This window comes from Eschscholzia californica, unplaced genomic scaffold, assembly GCF_041429995.1.
Source record: "Eschscholzia californica isolate CP2 unplaced genomic scaffold, dmEscCali1.0.p SCAF_5, whole genome shotgun sequence".
Taxonomy (NCBI): Eukaryota; Viridiplantae; Streptophyta; class Magnoliopsida; order Ranunculales; family Papaveraceae; genus Eschscholzia; species Eschscholzia californica.
The window spans coordinates 7,516,559-7,536,966 of record NW_028238472.1 but is presented as its reverse complement, the minus strand read 5'-3'; the positions used below and the strand labels follow the sequence as shown (position 1 = coordinate 7,536,966).

At 39.7% G+C, this 20,408-nt stretch overlaps 2 protein-coding genes across 3 annotated transcripts; both read right to left on the bottom strand.

The window, feature by feature from the left end:
• Window positions 1-2,053: 2,053 nt before the first annotated feature.
• LOC147536715 (protein neprosin-like) lies at window positions 2,054-5,946 on the bottom strand. Of its 2 annotated transcripts, none has more exons than XM_086644519.1 (7): window positions 5,649-5,946; window positions 5,476-5,562; window positions 3,508-3,708; window positions 3,251-3,418; window positions 3,075-3,128; window positions 2,847-2,993; window positions 2,054-2,619 (listed from the first exon to the last, which is right to left on the bottom strand). In XM_086644519.1, exons 1-7 carry the CDS (start codon window positions 5,925-5,927, stop codon window positions 2,221-2,223), a joined length of 1,335 nt encoding a protein of 444 aa, XP_086500645.1. In that variant the 5' UTR covers window positions 5,928-5,946; the 3' UTR covers window positions 2,054-2,220. The 2 variants fall into 2 exon arrangements, with proteins under 2 accessions (XP_086500645.1, XP_086500647.1); XM_086644521.1 differs by having other exon boundaries at window positions 3,251-3,409; window positions 5,649-5,908.
• A 13,509-nt stretch (window positions 5,947-19,455) lies between these two features.
• ATLEA4-1 (Late embryogenesis abundant protein, group 1 protein) lies at window positions 19,456-20,408 on the bottom strand. Its single transcript, XM_086643414.1, has 2 exons — window positions 20,298-20,408; window positions 19,456-19,983 (listed from the first exon to the last, which is right to left on the bottom strand). Exons 1-2 carry the CDS (start codon window positions 20,382-20,384, stop codon window positions 19,612-19,614), a joined length of 459 nt encoding a protein of 152 aa, XP_086499540.1. The 5' UTR covers window positions 20,385-20,408; the 3' UTR covers window positions 19,456-19,611.

Here is a 20,408-nt window from a genome sequence, read left to right as displayed (position 1 = left end):
AGCACGAGCTTTTGATTGTCTCCTTCGATGATTAGAAACTGGATATATTGATTAATAGTGGCACTCTTTTCAGAATAGCTTTAGTTTTACTTTCTTCACTTGAAAGAACTCTTGAAGAAATCGTTTTTAGAAGTTAGATTAATCATTTAAAATAGCCTAATGCCTATTTCTTTAGTCAGTCTCAAAAGAACTACCAATATTTATTTTACGCAAGGATAAGCAGGAACCTCTCTGGTACGGTTGTTGTTTCGTTAGACGACTAAGCTGTTATTTGATTTGTATGTTTAGGAAGTGCCTGTATCTGATTGATACTCTGTCGAGGACGGTCAATGGTATACTAGAACGATGACATTGAGCTTTCCAAATAAGCTAAAGGATGGTTGCATATTCTAGTTCTTTGTCAGTAGGAGACGATGTGTGTTGCTAAGACAATATCATTGAGTCGATACAAGAGTATTAATGTTACAATAGAACCATACATTTTGCGTGAAGGAGCGATGGAGTAGAGCATGGTCAATAGTTTCTATCTGATTACGTGAACCACAGTTCCTTAGCATCAATGTTATAATAGAGCCCATACATTTTGCTCGTTCTTTGTTCTTCTGGTTTGCAGTTCCTCTTTTCTTTAGGAGCTTGTCCCATTACTTCAGTGTCACATTCAAGGACTGATTCCTTTTCAGTGGCTCATAAAATAGGGAAATGCTAAATGTACAAAGAATCTTTGACAAGATTCTTGACAAAATGTCATTTGAACGGTCCCGATCAAAGTTAATTTTTGAAAAGCTTTTATCAATTTTTGTCTTTTAGTGAAAAAGAGTCATTAAGTCAAAAATTTTGTCAAGGATCGTGTACATGTAGCACTCCCGAATAAAATAACCCTTCCAGTTCCTCCTGTTTTTCTTTTTTGGGCCAAAACCAGACCTAATCTTTCTTTATGAAACTAAGAGCATCAAATCTTCTGACCTTGAATAAAGACTACTCTTTACATTCTGTTGACCCCATCAACAAAGCGGGTGGTCTGGCTATATACTGGTCCCGTCACTTTAAGATTGATATATTATACCCGGACACTAACATGATTCATGCTAGTTGTACTTTCAAAAAACAATAATCAACAGATAATGTTCACTGGGTTCTATGGTTGTCTCTACAACAGGCACCAGCTCCGTCCTTGGAAGCAATTTGAAAAACCTAAGTCACACAATTCCCTCGACTGTTATGGGCGATCTCAACTGCATCTTCAAATCAGAAGAGAATACCGAGGGTAAAGAAGGCCTACCATTGTGTCGTCGTTATATATCTATATGCAAATGTAGTTTTAGATATGCCTGGGGTAAAGAAGAGAACACCGGGGGTAAAGAAGGCCACAAAACCATCTTCAATCGTCTCTAACTAGACAGTCTGGGGGTTTCCTCCATCTGCAGTAAGCTATTGAACCCAAGTATTGGTCTGATCGGTTCGCTTTATATCAGTCTCGATTTTATACTAGTGAGTGACAGACTCTTTTGAACCACTCCATGTATTTTGATATAGCTTCCCACCAAGTCATTTTCATTTCGGTTTGACCGATCCTTTACATGGACAAGGTGATCCTCCCACCTTCTCTAATAACAAGCAGATGCGCCAAAGTTCTTCACATCACCATTCAAACACCGCCTTTGACATAAATGTCTCATTAGGAATGATTTGAAATCAGCCCAAGCTGCCAATATGCACTATATAAGTTATATGCCTCGACAATCTTGTTCACTATGATGCATCCATTGTGGAACGAGTGCTCAGGTGGTACAACATTATCATCTGAAAGTAATGGCCAGTACGGGTACCAAATGACCTAAGTACATAGACGCTAAAAAATAGAATAAAACAAGTAGATTCTAAAATTGCACACCATCTGTGGAAACAATACGAAATAAATAAAGAACTTACATATTTCTTGGTCAAACCATCTAATTTCTCAGACGCTTACTGACACACATGGTCATTGCATTTCATAATGTGTTCCGGTACGGGTAACTTTTACTACTTGTAATATACATACACAAATGCATAATTGTAAAACTACTTTAAGCAAGCATTACTGTATTGATAATATTAGATTCATTGAAGTCTAGATAATCAGATAAATCGAATACTAAGGAGTATATATAAACATCACATAATTATCTAAACCATATACTACTAGTAGCTTGGATCATATAGATTACGGGATACGGTAGGTTATCTGAAGAAGGAAGGCTTTGAACATCGGCTAGTAGGTCCACCAGGTCCTCCGAAAAATAACATATTCCCCCATGTATCGTCTTTATACCCTTCGTTTGTGATATTATAAAAGGGACAATCAACATGAATCTCCATCTTCATATCCTTGGGATCTTCTAACATCTTGAGTTCATTTATGAACTGAATACGCTTGAAGAAGCTCGAATGCTTATAGTTACCATCGGGGATAGTTGAACTACCCAATGGTGGACTAATTCTACCTCGTCCAGCCTTTGTCACCCCTCCCCAATAAACTGAGTCTGCACCTTCTCCTCCTAAAAGACCAAGTATGGAATTTGGCCAGTAACCAATTCTTGTCCCTGACACCATTAACCACCAGTGATCCGTTTGCCGATCCTACATTTATATATTACATGTGTTAGGTATAAAGAACTCCACGCTTAATGGGGTGACTAAGAATAGTCCTACACGGACAAAAAACTCTCATGACTAAGTTAATAACATCTAGGATCTCTTAACTAGCACTGCCAATTGTTGTTGAGTTTAATGTCTCCAAATTTAATATGATTAACTCATATTTTTAGAAAAAGAGAAGACATTACGAAATAATCAGAGTTCCTTACCATATAAATTATGACTGGAATTGTATATTGATTCCCGTCGTAAGTAGAAGTATTTGTTATTGGGGAACTTGGGTATAGCGATCTATCAACTTGAACAAAACCCGGACAAGCAGTATTATAGCAACCTGTTTTCTTGTAACCGTCACGCTGTAAAAAAAACTAAGTAATTTATGTGTGTATATATATGTTAAGAGCAGCAAAATCTCATCATTTGTGATTCGAACTTACAGTCCAAGCTGTAAACAAGCGGGTCTGATAATCATTGTATAACGGTGGCGATACCTGAAATGTTTAGTGTTGTAAGAGTAATACATTTAGTTTAACTAGGTTAGAAAATGATGTATATTTTTGGTGGTATTGCAAGAGAAAAGGGTAATTGATGAATTAGAGAGATTGTCGATTACCGTCCATCCAGCTTCAATGACGGTATCAACTGTGCCATCTAAAACCCAGATTTGTGCTGTACTATACTCGTCTTCGTATACATATGGATGATATACACTGATGTCAGCCCTGGCTCCATAGAATATCTGATACTGATTATACAGCTTCACATACACTGCCTGATAAATCTTCACACAATAAAAACTTATTAAATCGACAAATAGTTGAAGCTAGTAAATAGAGAAGTAATTCTTAACGCTACGAGGTAATTACTTACATGCTCATCATTGTAATTAGTAGAATTTGCTTGCTTTAGAAATGATTTGGCTCTTATTAGGTCTTTCTTTTGAGTTCTTTTGATGGGTACTGTTCCTTTTGGACATTCAACACTTTTTAGCATAATGTTTGACATTTTAGGTTCATTAGTTGATGGAGTTCTTGATCTTTCCAGTCCTTTTGGTAAAGAACTAGGTCTCATCTGTAAAGAAAGAATTTTTTCTTTAATATTAGTACATAGATATTTACTTCAAGGTCTGTAATCTGACTCATCTAAATTTGACTTATTCGAATAATAAAATACAAAAAAAAAAAAGAATTGCACATTTGTGAGAATAGTCCCACATGGGAGAATGGGTAACTAGCAACCAAAAATATAAAGATTAGGTCCTCTCCACTCATTGCTAATTGGTTTTGAGTTGGATGGCCACAAACTTAACATGGTATAAGAGCTTCTAGGTTTTTTTCTTGGGTTAGTCAATAGAGTCTTCCGCTTGCCGGCGGCGGTAGTCCCATTAATGACTACCGTCCGCCGGACTTTTATCGGTTTTTAGTTCAAGTTTAGTGTTTTTTTTTTCCTTTGTTTCTTTCAAATAAGAGTAGTTCTCTTCTAGTGTTGAGATCTAATCATTCTTCAATACTTTTCTCAATAGTATTTGAAGATGATGAAGATTAACAAGAAGATGAAAGATCCAAAGAAGAGTGATTTGTTGAAGAAATCACATGATATACTCTTCAATGATCTCAAGCATTTCAAATGTCAAGTCCTCCCCAACATCAAATCTATGTGTATCCATGGTCCATGAAGTTATATTTTGAGAGAAATTGGAAAATTATTAGAGAGGGGGAAAAGAATTCATGGATTTCTTTGTTAGAATGGTTATATACCCCATGTTTATCTTGAAACTATACTTATAATTCTCCAAAATCTTGATTTACAATATGATGCACATGAAGTGTTTGATAGAATGTATCAAAGAAATTATGCTTATTCTCAAAGATGGTTTTCTTTTGATGTTTTTGAAAACATGTTTGTGGGTTCCTTTATGGCAAAAGAGTTAATTCTCTTCAATTGATTTGCTCATACTTCTTATATCCAAGATGAGAACTCTCAAATGTTTGTTACTTTAGTATGCTACTTGGCTCCATTATATTTTCTTATAAGATCAAAAGAAGAGGTGACATGAGAAAGAGTATAAATGAAGAATAGAAGTGGGAAGGTCAAGATCGAATGATTGCTAGTGTTTATGTTCAACAACACATAAAATCAAGTAGATCAAAAACTTGAATTGCATTGATGATGTTGGAGTAATAATCATGTGTGAGGGCTATTAAAAACCAAGGTAGGAAGATCTCCAAAACCGGACAATGGTTAGTAATTGTCAACCGGGCAATGGTTAGTAATTGTCAACCGGACAATGGTTAGTAATTGTCAATACCTGGCAATGGTGCCAACTTTTCTTCATATGGAGAAAAGCAAAATCAACAACATCAACATCAAAACCTGGCAATGGTGCCAACTTTTCTTCAAGTGGAGAAAAGCAAAATCAACAACAATATCAACATCAACAAAACCTGGCAATGGTGCCAACTTTTCTTCAAGTGAAGAAAAGCAAAATCAACAACAAACAACAACATAGCAACCTCACAATGATGCCTCCATCAGAGCTAGGCCCACACGTGATAGGCTTAAAAGTCACACGTGCTCCACGTCACCCGTAAAGAAAAAAACACACGTGTTAGGCTCAAAGAACGCCACACGTGAGGGGGCGTGTGAGAATAGTCCCACATGGGAGAATGGGTAACTAGCAACCAAAAATATAAAGATTAGGTCCTCTCCACTCATTGCCAATTGGTTTTGAGTTGGATGGCCACAAACTTAACAACATTAGTACATAAATTTGAAATAGAGTTTTGAACTAGTATACCATACCAAAACATAAGTGATGATAGAGTAAGGTAAATAAACCTGAATTTTATGATTTTTGAGCAGGGGATGATCAAATGCAGGTTGCTTGTAGATGTCGATACAGTCGATGATATCTCCCCATTCAGTCTTCGAACAAAAGGAACATCCGGTGAAAATCTTGACATTAAAAAAAAAATATGAGTTATCTATCTAAAACTAGTAATCTTACTAACCTGAATAGTCTTGATAGGAGGCTTGTTGAGAATTTTTAGTTGTCTTTCTAATTCCATATCTTCTTCTTTTGATATACTTTTCTCTCCTTTGGCTTTAGAGTTGGTCAAAATAAACACAAGTAAAACCAGCAAAAATGTCATACATATTCCCTTAAAACCCATATCCCCCAGTACCAGGCTACCAGCTGAAACCAGAAACAAGTCTATAGTGGGAGAGAGATTCTTGGGTTGAATGCCTTTTTGAAAATTAGAAAAGATTAATGTCTCAAAGAAGCACATGTATGTTAGGAAAATCCTTGAGACCACATTTTGATTCTAATAAATCTTGCATTTATTACGAGTTACCAGCCATATCGTAAAAATTTGAGGGGGTTTGACCTCTGGAAAGGGATCCTTTTACACTGTGCTTCAGATCATAAATCTTTTTCACTTTTGAAAAAGGTTTAGTTTTTCTCATTGATTGCCGTGGTTCATTTTTGAAAAAGGTTTAATTTGTACGCTCGTTGAAATGTTCGGCAATTTTATGTTAATGAGTACCCGCTCTTTGATCAATAAAGCTTAGCGGAAACCGACGAGTTCGATGTTTCATTACAATCAAAAGTTTCTTCGACCCCATCACTCAATAAACGAACATCATCATAATTATATAACATGTCTACATAGCTTCCAACATTATTAAATTCGGAGTTTGGACTATCCATTGAAGAGAGAAATAGAAAAAAATAGAGAGATAATTGATAGAAAGTGAGGGATTGAAAAATATTGAGAAAAAAGAGAGATTGAAAATATTGAGAAAGAGAGGTTGAGGTAGAGAGATGGCAGGAGTATTGGGGTGGATCCACCCGAATACTACCATTAGGAGTCCCCAATCTGTTGGGGCTGGTAGCCCCCAGCCCTGGCTCCTATTTGGGAGCTCCACCCGCAAATTTGGAACCCCAACCCCTATACACTGGACTTGTTCTAAATCATTGCATTTATTACGAGCTAGCTAGATGGTAAAACTTGAGGGGGTTATGAAATTTGTTTATGAATGTGACCCTTTCAGATGGAGACACGCTCATACCGTGAGAATGTAGAGAATGACTGAAGGGAAATGATAAAGTTACAAAAGATTTGACAAAAAAAGGTTCCCAGCTGATGTGGCGGGTGTGGTTTCAAACTTTGACCAAATCTAGACCGTTGAGATATGAAAATCACAATCGCCACATTAGCTGAGAACTTTTTTTTGTCAAAATCTTTCGTGATTCTACCATCTCTCATGACTGAATGAGATAGACTACGCAACTATAACCATCTCTGTTTTTAGTTTGGAGACTTTAACTGACTTTATTAATCTGTCATTTTGTTGTTTTGTACTTCACAGGGGGTTGTTTTGATATGCCACTCAATTTGTTTACTCACTTAGCACTTGAGCATTTGTAATTTTTTCTACTTCACAATTTAACTGCTCAATTAGTATCTTAGACATTAATACCAGTAGCATAATGTGTCAATAGTGTCCGCGATTAGCTGGTGGCATGGAATTCTGCTTCAAAGGTGAGCTCGCCCAAAGTTTTTAACGTGAGCTCATCGAGTACAATACTTTTTTTTTTTTTTTGATGAAGAATCGAGTGCAATACTTATGCAGCCCGATAGAGATTTCCATTGGGGAATATATCACAAACTACTTATTTCTATAGTTTCCCCTTCCACAGGCGACAATGATCAAGATGCATCACTAATATACTCACACTGAATTATTTCTATATGACAAACTACTTATTGTTCTGGCTCAGTTGGTAAGGCCCTTCGTTTGATTCAAATTTCGATCGACTCCAACTGCTGCTTGCTTTAGTTTGGCTCCCGAGTAATTCAATTATGGGTGTCAGCTGAGCCCAATGTAGCCAACCCACTAAAGAAGCTCACTGTAGTGTTATGAATCAAAAGGGGGTTTGTCAACTTTCTTAAGTAATTTTTCTTCTTCATTTATTGTATGTCATGATGTTTAAATTGCTTAGTGCTTGTGGACGGTAGAAAATCACACAATTAGTAGATCGTCGATTGATGGGCCACCGACAACTTGGGCTTTAGACCTCGAGATGGACGAAGTTCCGGTTGGACCTGTAGACAGACAAAAACAAGTAAAACCGTGAAGTCTTGGGGACACCGGGATGGTGTCTTGCCAAGGGCACTCCGACGGTCAAGTCAGCAAACTATAAAAATAAGTATTTAAACGATTGAATGCCGAGGGTGTCACCGTGTTGTATCGTCGGAGGGTGGCTAGACTCGTAGAGTGGCCGGAGCTTCGACTCTACGGGATAGTTGGTCGGATTGATCTCCTGGAGCAGGTCGAGAGGTCGTCTCGATCGGAGATTCTGGATAAGGAAGAAGTGGGATGTAACAGGGACTTGAGAAGGACTTCGAGAGTGATGGAGCTTGAAGATGTAATATCGCCGTCTAGAGTGATCCTCTAGAAGATTATCCTTCAAGTCTTCTGGAATTCGAAGGTCGATTAACGTCGTCTAGAGCACTGAAGATACTAAAGATGAGAGAGAGAAGAGTGTTCAGTCGTTTTCTAGCTGGTATTCGATGCCTTTGGAGTCTGAGTCTCCTTCTATTTATAGGCGACTGATGGACTCGTGGAGTCCGTTAGATCCGAGATAATTGGGGTCGAGGGTGACCCCAAACCCTAAGGGAGACTCGTTCTTGGCCGTCGATCTGTCACCTGGAGTAACTCGATCGTACGATTACGCCGCCTCGACTTTAGGCTCTTCGTAGTCTGAGATCGCCTAACGGTACTTAAGGCGACGTGGGGTTTTAGAGGGACTTCGTCAAATGAATACGTGGCGAGGTCTCCGGAGTTGAGGTTGACTCGGTAACCGGCAGACTCGGTTGAGGGCGACCAAGGGGTGCTTGGAGTATTGTTGCTTTTAATAGGTTATTGTTCGTCTAGATGGACGTTCACAAGGGCTTAGAGCCGTTTGGACCTTTAGTTGGCCGAATTCCACGTTGGAGAGTGTCCAACTAGTAGGCAAGTGGGTCGGGCCCAAGTGATATTTGTTCGAAGTAGGCTCGGTCTAGGCGACCTTTAGACGAAGTGGGCCCAACACGATTTTTGACCACTACAGTTTGTCCCCCACTCTCTAAGTTAGTGATTTGCTCGCTTAGAGAGTAGATTTCGTATTTCCGAGGAGGTGTCGGTGTGTTTAGCATTTGATCGGGGAAGTTCCGGTATTCTTGAAAATTGTATGACGTGTCCGAAATATGTTCTCTCGTCGAACATATTGATTGTCTGACCACTTCGAGTGAGATACGACTTAATGTCGAAATTGGTCTTCGATCTTATAATGATTTTAAAAATACGCAAATATTTACGGATCTAAAAAAAAAAAAAAAAAACATCGGGTTGTCACCACGAATATATAGCAAAATTGGTCGGACAGATGCGGTCCACACAACCGAAAAGCAGTTCGGGAGGACCTCCAAATTGCCCACAGCCACCCCTAGGTAGTTTGGGGAGGGTTTCCTCCAAACTACCACAAGGTGGTTTGGAGGTTTCCCCAAACTATCATAAGTTAGTTTGGAGGAATTCCCTCCAAACTACCTGGTGGTAGTTTGGGGGAATTAATTCCTCCAAACTACCTAACAGTAGTTTGGGGGAAGATTCCCTCCAAGCTACCGTGAGGTAGTTTGGAGGCTTCCTCCAGGCTACCTTTCGGTAGTTTGGAGGAATTCCTCCAGGCTGCCTTTCGGCAGTTTGGAGGTTTTTCCTCCGAACTACCGTGGGTAGCTTGGAGGCATTCCTCCAGACTGTCGTTAAGCAGTCTGGAGGTCGGTATTAACTTTTTTTTTTTCCTTTTAAATCAAAATTGATTATTTTTTGAAAAATTTGTGTATATATATGTGTGTGTGTGTATATATATATACGTGTGTGTGTAAACATTTACATACAAGTGTGTGTGAACATTTATATACATGTGTGTAAACAAATGTGCTCAAGTGACATATAATTAAATAGACAACAAATGATTTTTGTGGGGGGTCTCAACAACTATATGACACATTTATTTTCAAAGGTCTCGACCAATGTGTGAAAAACATACATTTTTTCTGGGTAGTACACTTGTCGAAATCCGTGTTTTGCTATTTATGGAATATTGGCCTTGAATTTGCTTGAAGTAGTCTAGATGGACTAAGTGTCGGCTCGTTCCTTAGGTGTTATGATAGTATTAGATGCCTAGACATTTCAAGTTTAGCGGGACTTTAGTTATCCTAGAGAGACCAAATATAGTCCAGTTGGACTAAGTGTTGGCTCAATCCATTTAGCGGGACTTTAGTTGCCCTAGAGAGACCAAATATAGTCTAGCTGGACTAAGTGTTGGCTCAATCCATTTAGCGGGACTTTAGTTCCCTAGAGAGACCAAATATAGTCTAGCTGGATTAAGTGTTGGCTCAATCCATTTAGCGGGACTTTAGTTGCCATAGAGAGACCAAATATAGTCTAGCTGGACTAAGTGTTGGCTCAATCCCTTTAGCGGGACTGTAGTATTGAACATCAGAATATTTGCAAGGGCGATGATTTCTTCAGTGAATTTCATGAGTTAAGTTACACAATAAAAAAAAGTACGTATAAGGAACATTGCAAACAAGTAAGAATGAGTTGAGTAAGAAGTATTACAAAGTAATTCAGACTCGAGGTTTGTCATCTCGAGCTTAGTGGCGAGAATTTCTCCAGTGCTCTTCTCGAGCTTGACCTTCGGGGTTGTTCTATCATCTACTGAGTTGGCCCAGGGGCTAGCATTTTTGAATGCGTTCATCTAGAATGGTAGACTTTTGAGACTTTGTAGTTGGAGTTAGAGTCGAGAGCCTTAAGGCGTCATTCTGCCATGTAGAGCTCGAGGGTGAATTCTTTCAAGAAGAGAGTGAGATCTCGAAGCCGTTGTGTTATTTTGATGACTTTGAGGTCTCGAGCTTTCCTTCTCTTTCGGTAACACCCGAGGTATTTATATTCCCCAGGATGTATCTATCTCGAACCTTCCTTAGGCCGGGTGGAGTCTCGGAGACGTCTCGACCCGCTACAATGTGTAGAAAGAGAATTAGAGGAAGGGAGATTAATCGCGCCTTGTGTGGATCATGTGGGGGGTACAAAAAGGTATGTAATATTGTAGTGCTCCCTTTAAAGCCGGTTGAAGTTCGAGCGTGAACCTCGTTGCTTCGTTTGAAGCGACTGTAAGCTTCTTAGAATTTTTGTTTTTTCGTCGAAGTCTTATGTTCTTCATCTGAAGTATGAGGTCGATAGCTCTAGTCTTCTGTGTGGCTATGTTGGAAGTTTAAGCTTGCATTTCATGGTATTATTCGGCCAGTTGGAGCTCGAGCGTGAACCTTGCTGCTTCGTCGAAGCGACAGTAAGCTTCTAGAAATTTTTGTTTTTCGTTGAAGTCTTATGTTCTTCGTCTGAAGTTTTAAGGTTGATAGCTCTAGTCTCCATTTAGCTTTGAGGGAATTCGAGCTCGCATTTTAGGCACCATTTGTCCCCCCAGCTTAAGTGCAGAACATTATTTTCTGGACTTAGGTTGATTATTTGCTGGCTAGCTTCGGTGGATGGGTGAAGGTTATGTTTCTCCTGTTTGTCCACGAGCTTTGACCGAGCTGCACACACAAAAGCGAAGGTCGACGGCAACACCACCAGCCCTCCGGCGCACAAATTAGTAATTTCTATCAACAAAGAATGATAGAAATAATGGGTGAAGACATTCAATACTTCCTGTTATCAGTATGGGAGTCGAGATGAATATCGATTAACCTTGTGTGGAGTCCAGGATAGTGCAAGATTCAGGTCTGGTTCCAGCTAGGTCGTGCTCCCAAGGGGTTATTTGATGTTTTTTGCCCCAGATTGTAGGTGTAGAATGTTTCGTGCCCTTTAGCCTAGAAGTTGAATCAACTTTTCCAGACTGTTGTCTCTAGAGTCGACTAAAGTTGGTGGATGATGGAGGTGTTGTTTTCCAGCCATGTTTGTCCCCCGGTCGTGTTTAGTCGCTCTGCGATTGGGTAAGAGGGGAGGTTGATGGTGGAACCATCGACCCTCCAGTACAAAAGTTACTCAGTAGAGTTTTTAAGACAGTGTAGACTTTTGAGGTAGAATTTAGAAGGTTAGAGATACACCTCTGGCGAGACGTTTGTTGTCTGGGTAAGATGCTCTAACCTGCAAAAAATCGAGCTAGAGGGTTGGTCGGTGGCGTAGCCACCGACTCTCCGATGCTTAAGTCAGTAAGTTTATTCAAGATGAAATGTAATAAAAACAGTTTAGAGTTTAGAAATGGTACAACTTTAGATGTGCTGCATTCCAACTCTTATTAATGTTGAGTCCATCTTCGACTTGTAGTTTGTCCACCTTGCCCTACTACTCAGATGGTTCGATGTTCATGTTGTAGTCTGGAACTCTGATGCGAACTGGTCAGTTCGGCAGTTAGACCTAGTGGATCAAGTGGTTTTCTGTCGTCTCGGGCTTGAGGTCGCCTTGAGGTAGTGTAGGGCTCTAAGTGTCTGCCATCTGACCTACGATCTGTTCGTCTCAAACGACGTTCTCGAGACCGCTCGTCGCTAGGGTAGTGTCTATTTTGATGGTACTTGTCTTCTTCCCAACGGATTGCTACCCAAACTCGAGCTAAGACATCCTCCATGGTTGTGCAGTTGAACTTGGTGAGTTCTTTGTAGAGTTCACTGTCTGGAAGTAACCCTTTTCGAAACGCATCCACTGCCGTCTCTTGGTTGCAATAGGGGATCGAAACTTTCTCTCTGTTGAACCTCCCTACATAATCTCTAAGTGGTTCACCTCGCCTCTGGCTAAGTCGGTAAAGGTCTCCAGAGAGCTTCTCTAACTTCTTACTACTAGCGAACTGTTCAACGAACGTGTCTGTCAGCTGGGCAAATGAGGCGATGGAGTTGTTCGGCAGGTTGGTGTACCACTGGAGAGCTGGACCAATGAGGCTCGACCCGAAGCTTTTGCACATGCAAGCCTCTCTAAGGTCCCTGGGTATGGCTGCAGTGAACATCCTTTGCTTGTAGGATGCAATATGGTCGTCTGGATCTGAGGTGCCATCATACATTCTCATACTTGGGAATGAAAATTTCTTCGGCATCTCCACTAAGGCGATGGCGTCGACGAAAGGGGAGTCTGCATAACTCTGTGGTAGACTCTTTCTAAGGGGGGTTGGGACTCCTGGAATGCGAGTGATCAGAGCCTCCATCTCTGCCAATTTTTTAGCCATTGCCTGCTCCAAGGGGGTTCCTGCAAAGCCAGAGTTCAGACCGTTAGTCAACAGACTAAAGGGTACATTAGTAGGTACTAAAGTAGGAAGAGTAAGGGAGGATGAGAAAAGGGGGGCAGTCATCGACTGCGATTGTTGATTGATTTGAGCTGAGCTTTGGAAAGATGGTAATAACGTCGTTGTCGGAGTCGTAGTATTAGTCACTGGATTCGAAATCGAGACGCCAATGGTGCCAGACTGGACGGTTGGTTGACTGGAGGAGTTTCCTGCTTCAGGGGTCACCAAGGATTGCATCGGGTTGACTGGAGTTCGAAACCTGGGTCCTGTTGGATACACCATGGCGAGTTCAGTAACTTTTTCTTGAAGTAGTTGATTTTCTGCTCGAACCAGAGCATTCTCCTCCTCCAAGGCCTTAAATTTTTGGGCGTTTTCTTTCATCTGAGCAGTGAGTTCGGCGATCTGGGTCGAGACATCGTTTGGTGAGGCTACCATTCCTTCTTCCATTGATGAGGTCGTCTGAGGTGTTAGTTGAAGGGGCCCCACGGTGGGCGCCAAAATGTGGACGGTAGAAAATCACACAATTAGTAGATCGTCGATTGATGGGCCACCGACAACTTGGGCTTTAGACCTCGAGATGGACGAAGTTCCGGTTGGACCTGTAGACAGACAAAAACAAGTAAAACCGTGAAGTCTTGGGGACACCGGGATGGTGTCTTGCCAAGGGCACTCCGACGGTCAAGTCAGCAAACTATAAAAATAAGTATTTAAACGATTGAATGCCGAGGGTGTCACCGTGTTGTATCGTCGGAGGGTGGCTAGACTCGTAGAGTGGCCGGAGCTTCGACTCTACGGGATAGTTGGTCGGATTGATCTCCTGGAGCAGGTCGAGAGGTCGTCTCGAAAGGACTTCAGTAGGACTTCGAGGGTGATGGAGCTTGAAGATGTAATATCGTCGTCTAGAGTGATCCCCTAGAAGATTACCCTTCAAGTCTTCTAGAATTCGAAGGTCGATTATCGTCGTCTAGAACACTGATCAGAAGATACTAAATGTGAGAGAACGAGAGAGAAGAGTGTTCAGTCGTTTTCTAGCTGGTATTCGATGCCTTTGGAGTCTGAGTCTCCTTCTATTTATAGGCGACTGATGGACTCGTGGAGTCCGTTAGATCCGAGATAATTGGGGTCGAGGGTGACCCCAAACCCTAAGGGAGACTCGTTCTTGGCCGTCGATCTGTCACCTGGAGTAACTCGATCGTACGATTACGCCGCCTCGACTTTAGGCTCTTCGTAGTCTGAGATCGCCTAACGGTACTTAAGGCGACGTGGGGTTTTAGAGGGACTTCGTCAAATGAATACGTGGCGAGGTCTCTGGAGTTGAGGTTGACTCGGTAACCGGCAGACTCGGTTGAGGGCGACCAAGGGGTGCTTGGAGTATTGTTGCTTTTAATAGGTTATTGTTCGTCTAGATGGACGTTCACAAGGGCTTAGAGCCGTTTGGACCTTTAGTTGGCCGAATTCCACGTTGGAGAGTGTCCAACTAGTAGGCAAGTGGGTCGGGCCCAAGTGATATTTGTTCGAAGTAGGCTCGGTCTAGGCGACCTTTAGACGAAGTGGGCCCAACACGATTTTTGACCACTACAGTGCTGAGGTTAAAGGATGACTATCTTGATGATGTTACAATTAGGTATGTTTGAGTGAATTGATATAAAACCGATTGCCCATGTTATTACAATAATCATTTCAACCCCTTTTCATGTATTGATTTCGATTTGTAGTCAAGATCCACCTTACTGTTTTTTGTCCCGCACTTCACATAGTTAGATGACTAGGCATCACTTTAGAACTCGGCGTTATTGGTTTAGAATGTTTGTTTGACTATGTATGATTTTCGGATATTCTTAGCGCTTAGAAACATCAAATTGATAATTCAAGCTTAGATTAGTATCTATTTGTTCAATTAGACTGTACGTAGTCGTAAGATCATCATCACAAATTGCCGGGCCTGAACACCTTTTTCACCGACTCACCGTCTCAATCCTCTCTCGCCCACTTCAATTAGTTTAGCCTAAGGATTTTTGAGTCAGAGGTCCAAAATCTGGTGAGTAAACCCAAAAAAAATCCACTCTTGTCCAAAAATTAGTTGCAGGTCCAAATGTCAGTTTTTTTATTTTTATTCCCTTCTTGCCCTTGGACTAGGGGTGGGAATCGGTTCGGACCGGTCGGTATCGGACTCTAACTTCATCGAACCGGTCGACTCGGACATAAACTGTTGGCGACCACCTATTTACTCGGGCGGACTCGGACGGTCACTCTCAAGAATTCTTTGTCCATTGAACGTCCAAGACCGTTTATTTTCGGACACCGGACGGTCTCGGTCCGGACTTTCCAACAAATTTACTTAATTCAGAACTTTATTTTTATTACCACAAACAAAATTACTTACAAATGAAGATGTTTAGCCCAAGAAATCAAAAGTAAATATAAAAAAGAAAAAACACAGTTGATCATCATTTGACAAGATATAATTAAGCCATGCACTAGTGTTTGGTCTTCCAGAGGACTATATGACTATAGCCAACGATCATCATATATTCATATGTCTATAAAATTCAACGGTCAACTTCTAAAAATGAGGACAGTTTAGTCGGTCAACCTATTCGGTCACTCGTACCGGTCGGTCAGCGGTCGGTCATTCGACATAGAATTTTGACCGTGACCGTCCGCCAATTCTTTCGGGCCGGTCGGACACTGACCGTTATGACCATCGGGTGTTCATGGACACTTTTATCTCGGTCGAACGGGTCGGATAGCGGTCTTCCGGATCTTTTTCCCACCCCTACCTTGGACGGGACATGCTGACGTTTTCCTGAAAAAAAAAACTGACTGGTAAATAAAATAATTTACCAGTACACGAAAAATTCAAATTCCCGCCCAGCAAACCATCTCTTCCCGGTAAATAAAATAATTTCCCGTACACAAAAATTTCAAATTTTTTTGAAATTTCAATTTTCCGTCTAAAATTTCAAATTTTTTTGGACGAAATTTCAAATTCCCGCCCAAATTTCTAGTAAATAAAATAATTTCCCGGTCACAAAATTTTTTTTTTCGAAATTTTGAAATTTTCAAACGAAATTTCAAATTCCCGCCCAAATTTTCAAATTTTTTTACGAATTTTCAAATTCCTGCCCAGCAAAAGTGTCTAGTATAGAAAAAAATTTCTAGTAAATAAAATAATTTCCCGAAAAAAAATTCGTTTCCCGGGAATTTTTCGGTGGCAGTTCCGTAAATATTTGAACAGTACAGATTCTGATGGACGGGTTGTCAGATTCTTTTTCAGAAAAAAATCGTTTCCCGAGAAATTTCGATTGCAATTTTGTAACTTTTCGATGGCAATTTTGTAATTTTCGATGGCATGAACCGTAAATACTTTGTTTTCCAAGGGTCATTTCGTCATTTTTTTCCCAACCTGACACTTTGGACCTGCTTTTTATTTTTTGCCTACCTAGGATGGGAATCCTATTAAGGGCCTCCTTTTGGACCCTTCACCCAATCCCCCTTAGCCTAATTCTTTTCTCATTTTATGTCAAAAATTGTTGTTAGTATATACTGGAAATAAGTTTTGGAATGTATTTCCAGAATCTATTGTCTTGCGTTTTTCTAACCTATAGCTACTTTGTCAGCTGGGTTATGTGTGTTCTGGTAATGTAGGAGAATTTGATGCTGTTGAACTTCGGAATGAGAATATTTACTTGTTATACGTGGGTTACAGATTGTCAATGTGTTGTTTTCCTGAGATCGTGCAGACAATGGACTAGACTTTGGTTGTCGCTTTCAATTATGATGTGCATGTAGTTATGATCGATCACCCATCGAATTCCTGATAAAATAGTTTTGGCTTCGCTTTCCTCATTCGTACAGTCAGCGAGCTCTAAGAGTCTACTTTTGCTTTAATGAATTTGTCCTCGAAATCATGAACAATAAGCTGAATACCAATACAGTTGTTAATATTCGTGAATGAGACAACAATATTGATTTTATAGCAAAGTAAACTGGCGAAATCCAATGTTGTGAGCACGCTTGTTTATAGCTTTAACTATACCAGATACACTATGGAAGAATAAAATCTAATTAATAACTTGAGGTATATTTATGACATTTTCAAGATATTGATCACATCTCTCTTTTCAAATGTACCATATGATAGTAGAGAAATGAATGTGATTTGTATGAGATATTGTCCCAATCGTGCCATGAGAGAATACAATTGGAAACAGAGTTAACATTAATAGATACTGTATAATATTGAACTAGAACCTGGCATTCTCAACAAATTGACAATGAAGGAGAGGGAACTCAAGGGTTTCTATAATGCCACAGTTAACAAATTGACAATGAAGGATAGGGAAGTCAAGGGTTTCAATAGTGCCACAGTATGGGTGGTCAGATTGATGGCCAACATATTTACCAATCCTTTGCACACTAGGAAAATTCTGGATCAACATTTCAAATAAATATAGAAATAATGGGATCGTTTTAATAGACCATTTAAACATCCAATTTATGTCATTTATTATAGTTACATTGAGGAACTCAACTTCTAAAAACCTCCAAAATCAACTCCCAACTTCGAAAGAGCTTAGGCATAAAAATTGTTGAGGATGTGTATGGATTTTTTATGAGTGTGTAAAGAACTTATGATTATGTGCGAAACGCGTAAGCTGTTTTTTAACTTTTTTTTGGGAATACAAATATTTTTGTTTTGAAATTTTAATTCTTTATTGTTCATAATCTAAAAAAAGAAATCTTTGTTTGAAATCCAACTTTGGTCAAACGGCCAGATCTAATCATCATATGTTTGGAGTGTTTTTTTTTTTTTTTTTGGAAAATTAACTTCATTGATGAGGCTGATGAGACAACAGGTGAATTACATACTCAAGAAGTTAAAAAACAAAGATTACGATCCAACCAGAAGTGCCGAAAATCAATCATACATAAGGGCTTTCGAGTGGGCCGCCTCGTTAGCTTCTCTTCGGCAGTGCTTAAATTCGTTGTTGGACTGCCCAAATGGCCAGATATAATGGGTTGGACGTTAGACTTCGACTCCATGGGTTGGACCTGTCCTTAACCCGGCCGAGGGAAATCCGAAGCCCCATCCAATGGTAAGCCCAGTGCACGGCCTTAGAAGGAGCATAGGATAAGCCGAGAGCCCCTGTCCGAGTCTTAGAATCTTCTCTCTCTGGGTTAAGAGAGGGACTCAAACAGCTTATCCAAAAATAATCTGATGGGAAATTTTAAATGCACTCACCATTTTTGTTATATACACTCACATTTAAAGTACTTATATGAGTGTGGTGGGTAGAAATAGTAAGTGTATATAACATTTATCTAATCTGATCTCAAATGAAATGATATTTGGAAAGCAATTTGGAAATTAAGAGTTCATCCAAGAATTCTTCTTTTTTTTATGGAAGATGGCTCAAAATGTTCTCCCCCTCAATAACTTGCTTCAAAGATACATAACCAACATTCAAAATGTTTGCCCTTTGTGTCATGAAACAGGTGAATCTGTCATCCATTTGATACATGAATGCAAGGTAACCAAAGAGCTGATAAATCTTCTCTTTCCACACTCACAGCAGACACTTTCACCCTCTACCTTTGAAGATTGGTTTTTTAGCTTAAAACTTATTGATCAACATCAGGAGCTTTCTAACACACTCTCTCTCATAGAAAAAGTGTCAATACTCATTTGGGAATTATGGAAGCAAAGGTGTGAGATTGTTTTCCAGGGTAAACAGTTAAATTTAAACAATATTATAGCTTTGACTACTATCTCGATCAACACCCAAACAACTATACTGCCTTCCTATCACATTTCTCTAAACTCAGAGAACAACAACTGGACTTCACCACCCTCTGGAACTTTGAAAATCAATTATGATGTGGCTTGGGATAAAGAATCTCTCTCTTCTTATACTGCTATTGTTATAACTGACTCAACAGGTTCTAAAATTGCAGAGCAATCAAGATCCAGCAGCAGCAGATCAGTAGATGAAGGGGAGGGAAAGGCCTGCTTGCAAGGGATTAAATGGGCCAGAGATCATGGTTTCAGAAGCATCATTTTGGAGGGGGACTCAGTTAATGTGTGCAACTTTTTGAATGGAAGAAAGAACTCTTTACACTGGACGGCAAAGCACACTCTTCTATCCACTAGACAACTGAGTTCTTATTTTGATAAACTCACTTTTACTTATGTAAATAGAAAGTTCAACGGCAAAGCTCATGACCTTGCGGTGAACTCTAGGAAAACTAAAACTTGTACTTCTGTTTGTTTTCCTTCATGTAGGACATCACAATGTAACATCTCAAACTTGTTCTTAAACTTCAATCAATAGATGTTATTTTGTTAAAAAAAAAAAAAATGAAATGATATTTCTATTTGTTTCCTGTTCTCTCAGGAAAAACAAACAAGAAATGTGGTCTCGAGATAAATAAAACATGTACTTCTTAATAGAAACACAAACTATAATCCATTTACTCTCTAGGCTCTAGCTAATTAAAACTTACATAATCAATGATATCTTATTTAAAGTAAACATCAAAAGTAGATATAGTACTACTCCCAAAGAAAACCTCTAAAGAGCCCACCCTTAAACCCCATAAATAAAACTACCTACCTAATTAAACTACTCAACTATCACTTGAAGCAAGCCCTAGCTCTAGAGATATTTACCAGCATCAGGGCGCTGGTGATGACCCACTACCGGAAAAGCAGGTGTAGTATTAGTAGCATTAGTAGTAGTAGTAGTAGTAGGAACGGATCCGGTTGCGTTGGTCAAGTGGTGGTGATCACCATGGATCAGCGACGGTTCGTGGTGGTGGTGGCCATAAGTATCTCCAACCACTGGGGTATGGTGGGTGCCGATGATGGGATTATTATTATGGTGATGGTTGTATTTAGCATCTAGGGTTTCAGCTCTATGTTCAGCCTTGGCAGCATGTAGTTCCATCTTAGCTTCAGCTTCTTTAGCTTTCCTTCTCTCATGTGCTATTTCTTTCTCCTCAGGTGTCATTGCTGTTGTCTTCTCCATCTAAACATTTTTTTGTCAAGTCAAACATTAGAAATCTGCAGAAAACTAGCTAGAAAGAGATCTAGGAGGAGTAAAGAGAGAAATTATACATTTATATATATATACATACCCACATAATAATGGGAAGTTTTATAAGGCCTCCCCAATTTTGTTAAAAAGCCTCCCATGAACCATTTTACTTGCTAAATTATCACTGAAGGGAGACCTTTTAACAAAAATGAGGGGGCCTATAAAATCTCCCCATAATAATTAGACGGACGCCAATATCTCAGAGATATATGTATTTTATATAATAGATATATTTATATATTTACCTTTTCATCGACCTTGGCTTTGTAGCTTTTAGCTTTCTCTTTAGCAACACTAGCTATGTCGCTCAACTTCTCTTTTGCACCTTGCATTTTCTCTAGATGAACTTTGTGACA

What these genes read in the sequence shown, in the direction of transcription:
- LOC147536715 (XM_086644519.1), bottom strand. Translation starts at nt 5,927, where the DNA reads ATGTGCTTCTTTGAGACATTAATCTTTTCTAATTTTCAAAAAGGCATT. An exon ending in CTAATTACAATGATGAGCAT is followed by an intron (nt 3,419 to 3,507) that starts GTAAGTAATTAC and finishes TATTGTGTGAAG; the next exon opens with ATTTATCAGGCAGTGTATGT. An exon ending in GCTTGTTTACAGCTTGGACT is followed by an intron (nt 2,994 to 3,074) that starts GTAAGTTCGAAT and finishes TTTTTTTTACAG; the next exon opens with CGTGACGGTTACAAGAAAAC.
- ATLEA4-1 (XM_086643414.1), bottom strand. Translation starts at nt 20,384, where the DNA reads ATGCAAGGTGCAAAAGAGAAGTTGAGCGACATAGCTAGTGTTGCTAAA. An exon ending in AAGCCAAGGTCGATGAAAAG is followed by an intron (nt 19,984 to 20,297) that starts GTAAATATATAA and finishes AAAAATGTTTAG; the next exon opens with ATGGAGAAGACAACAGCAAT.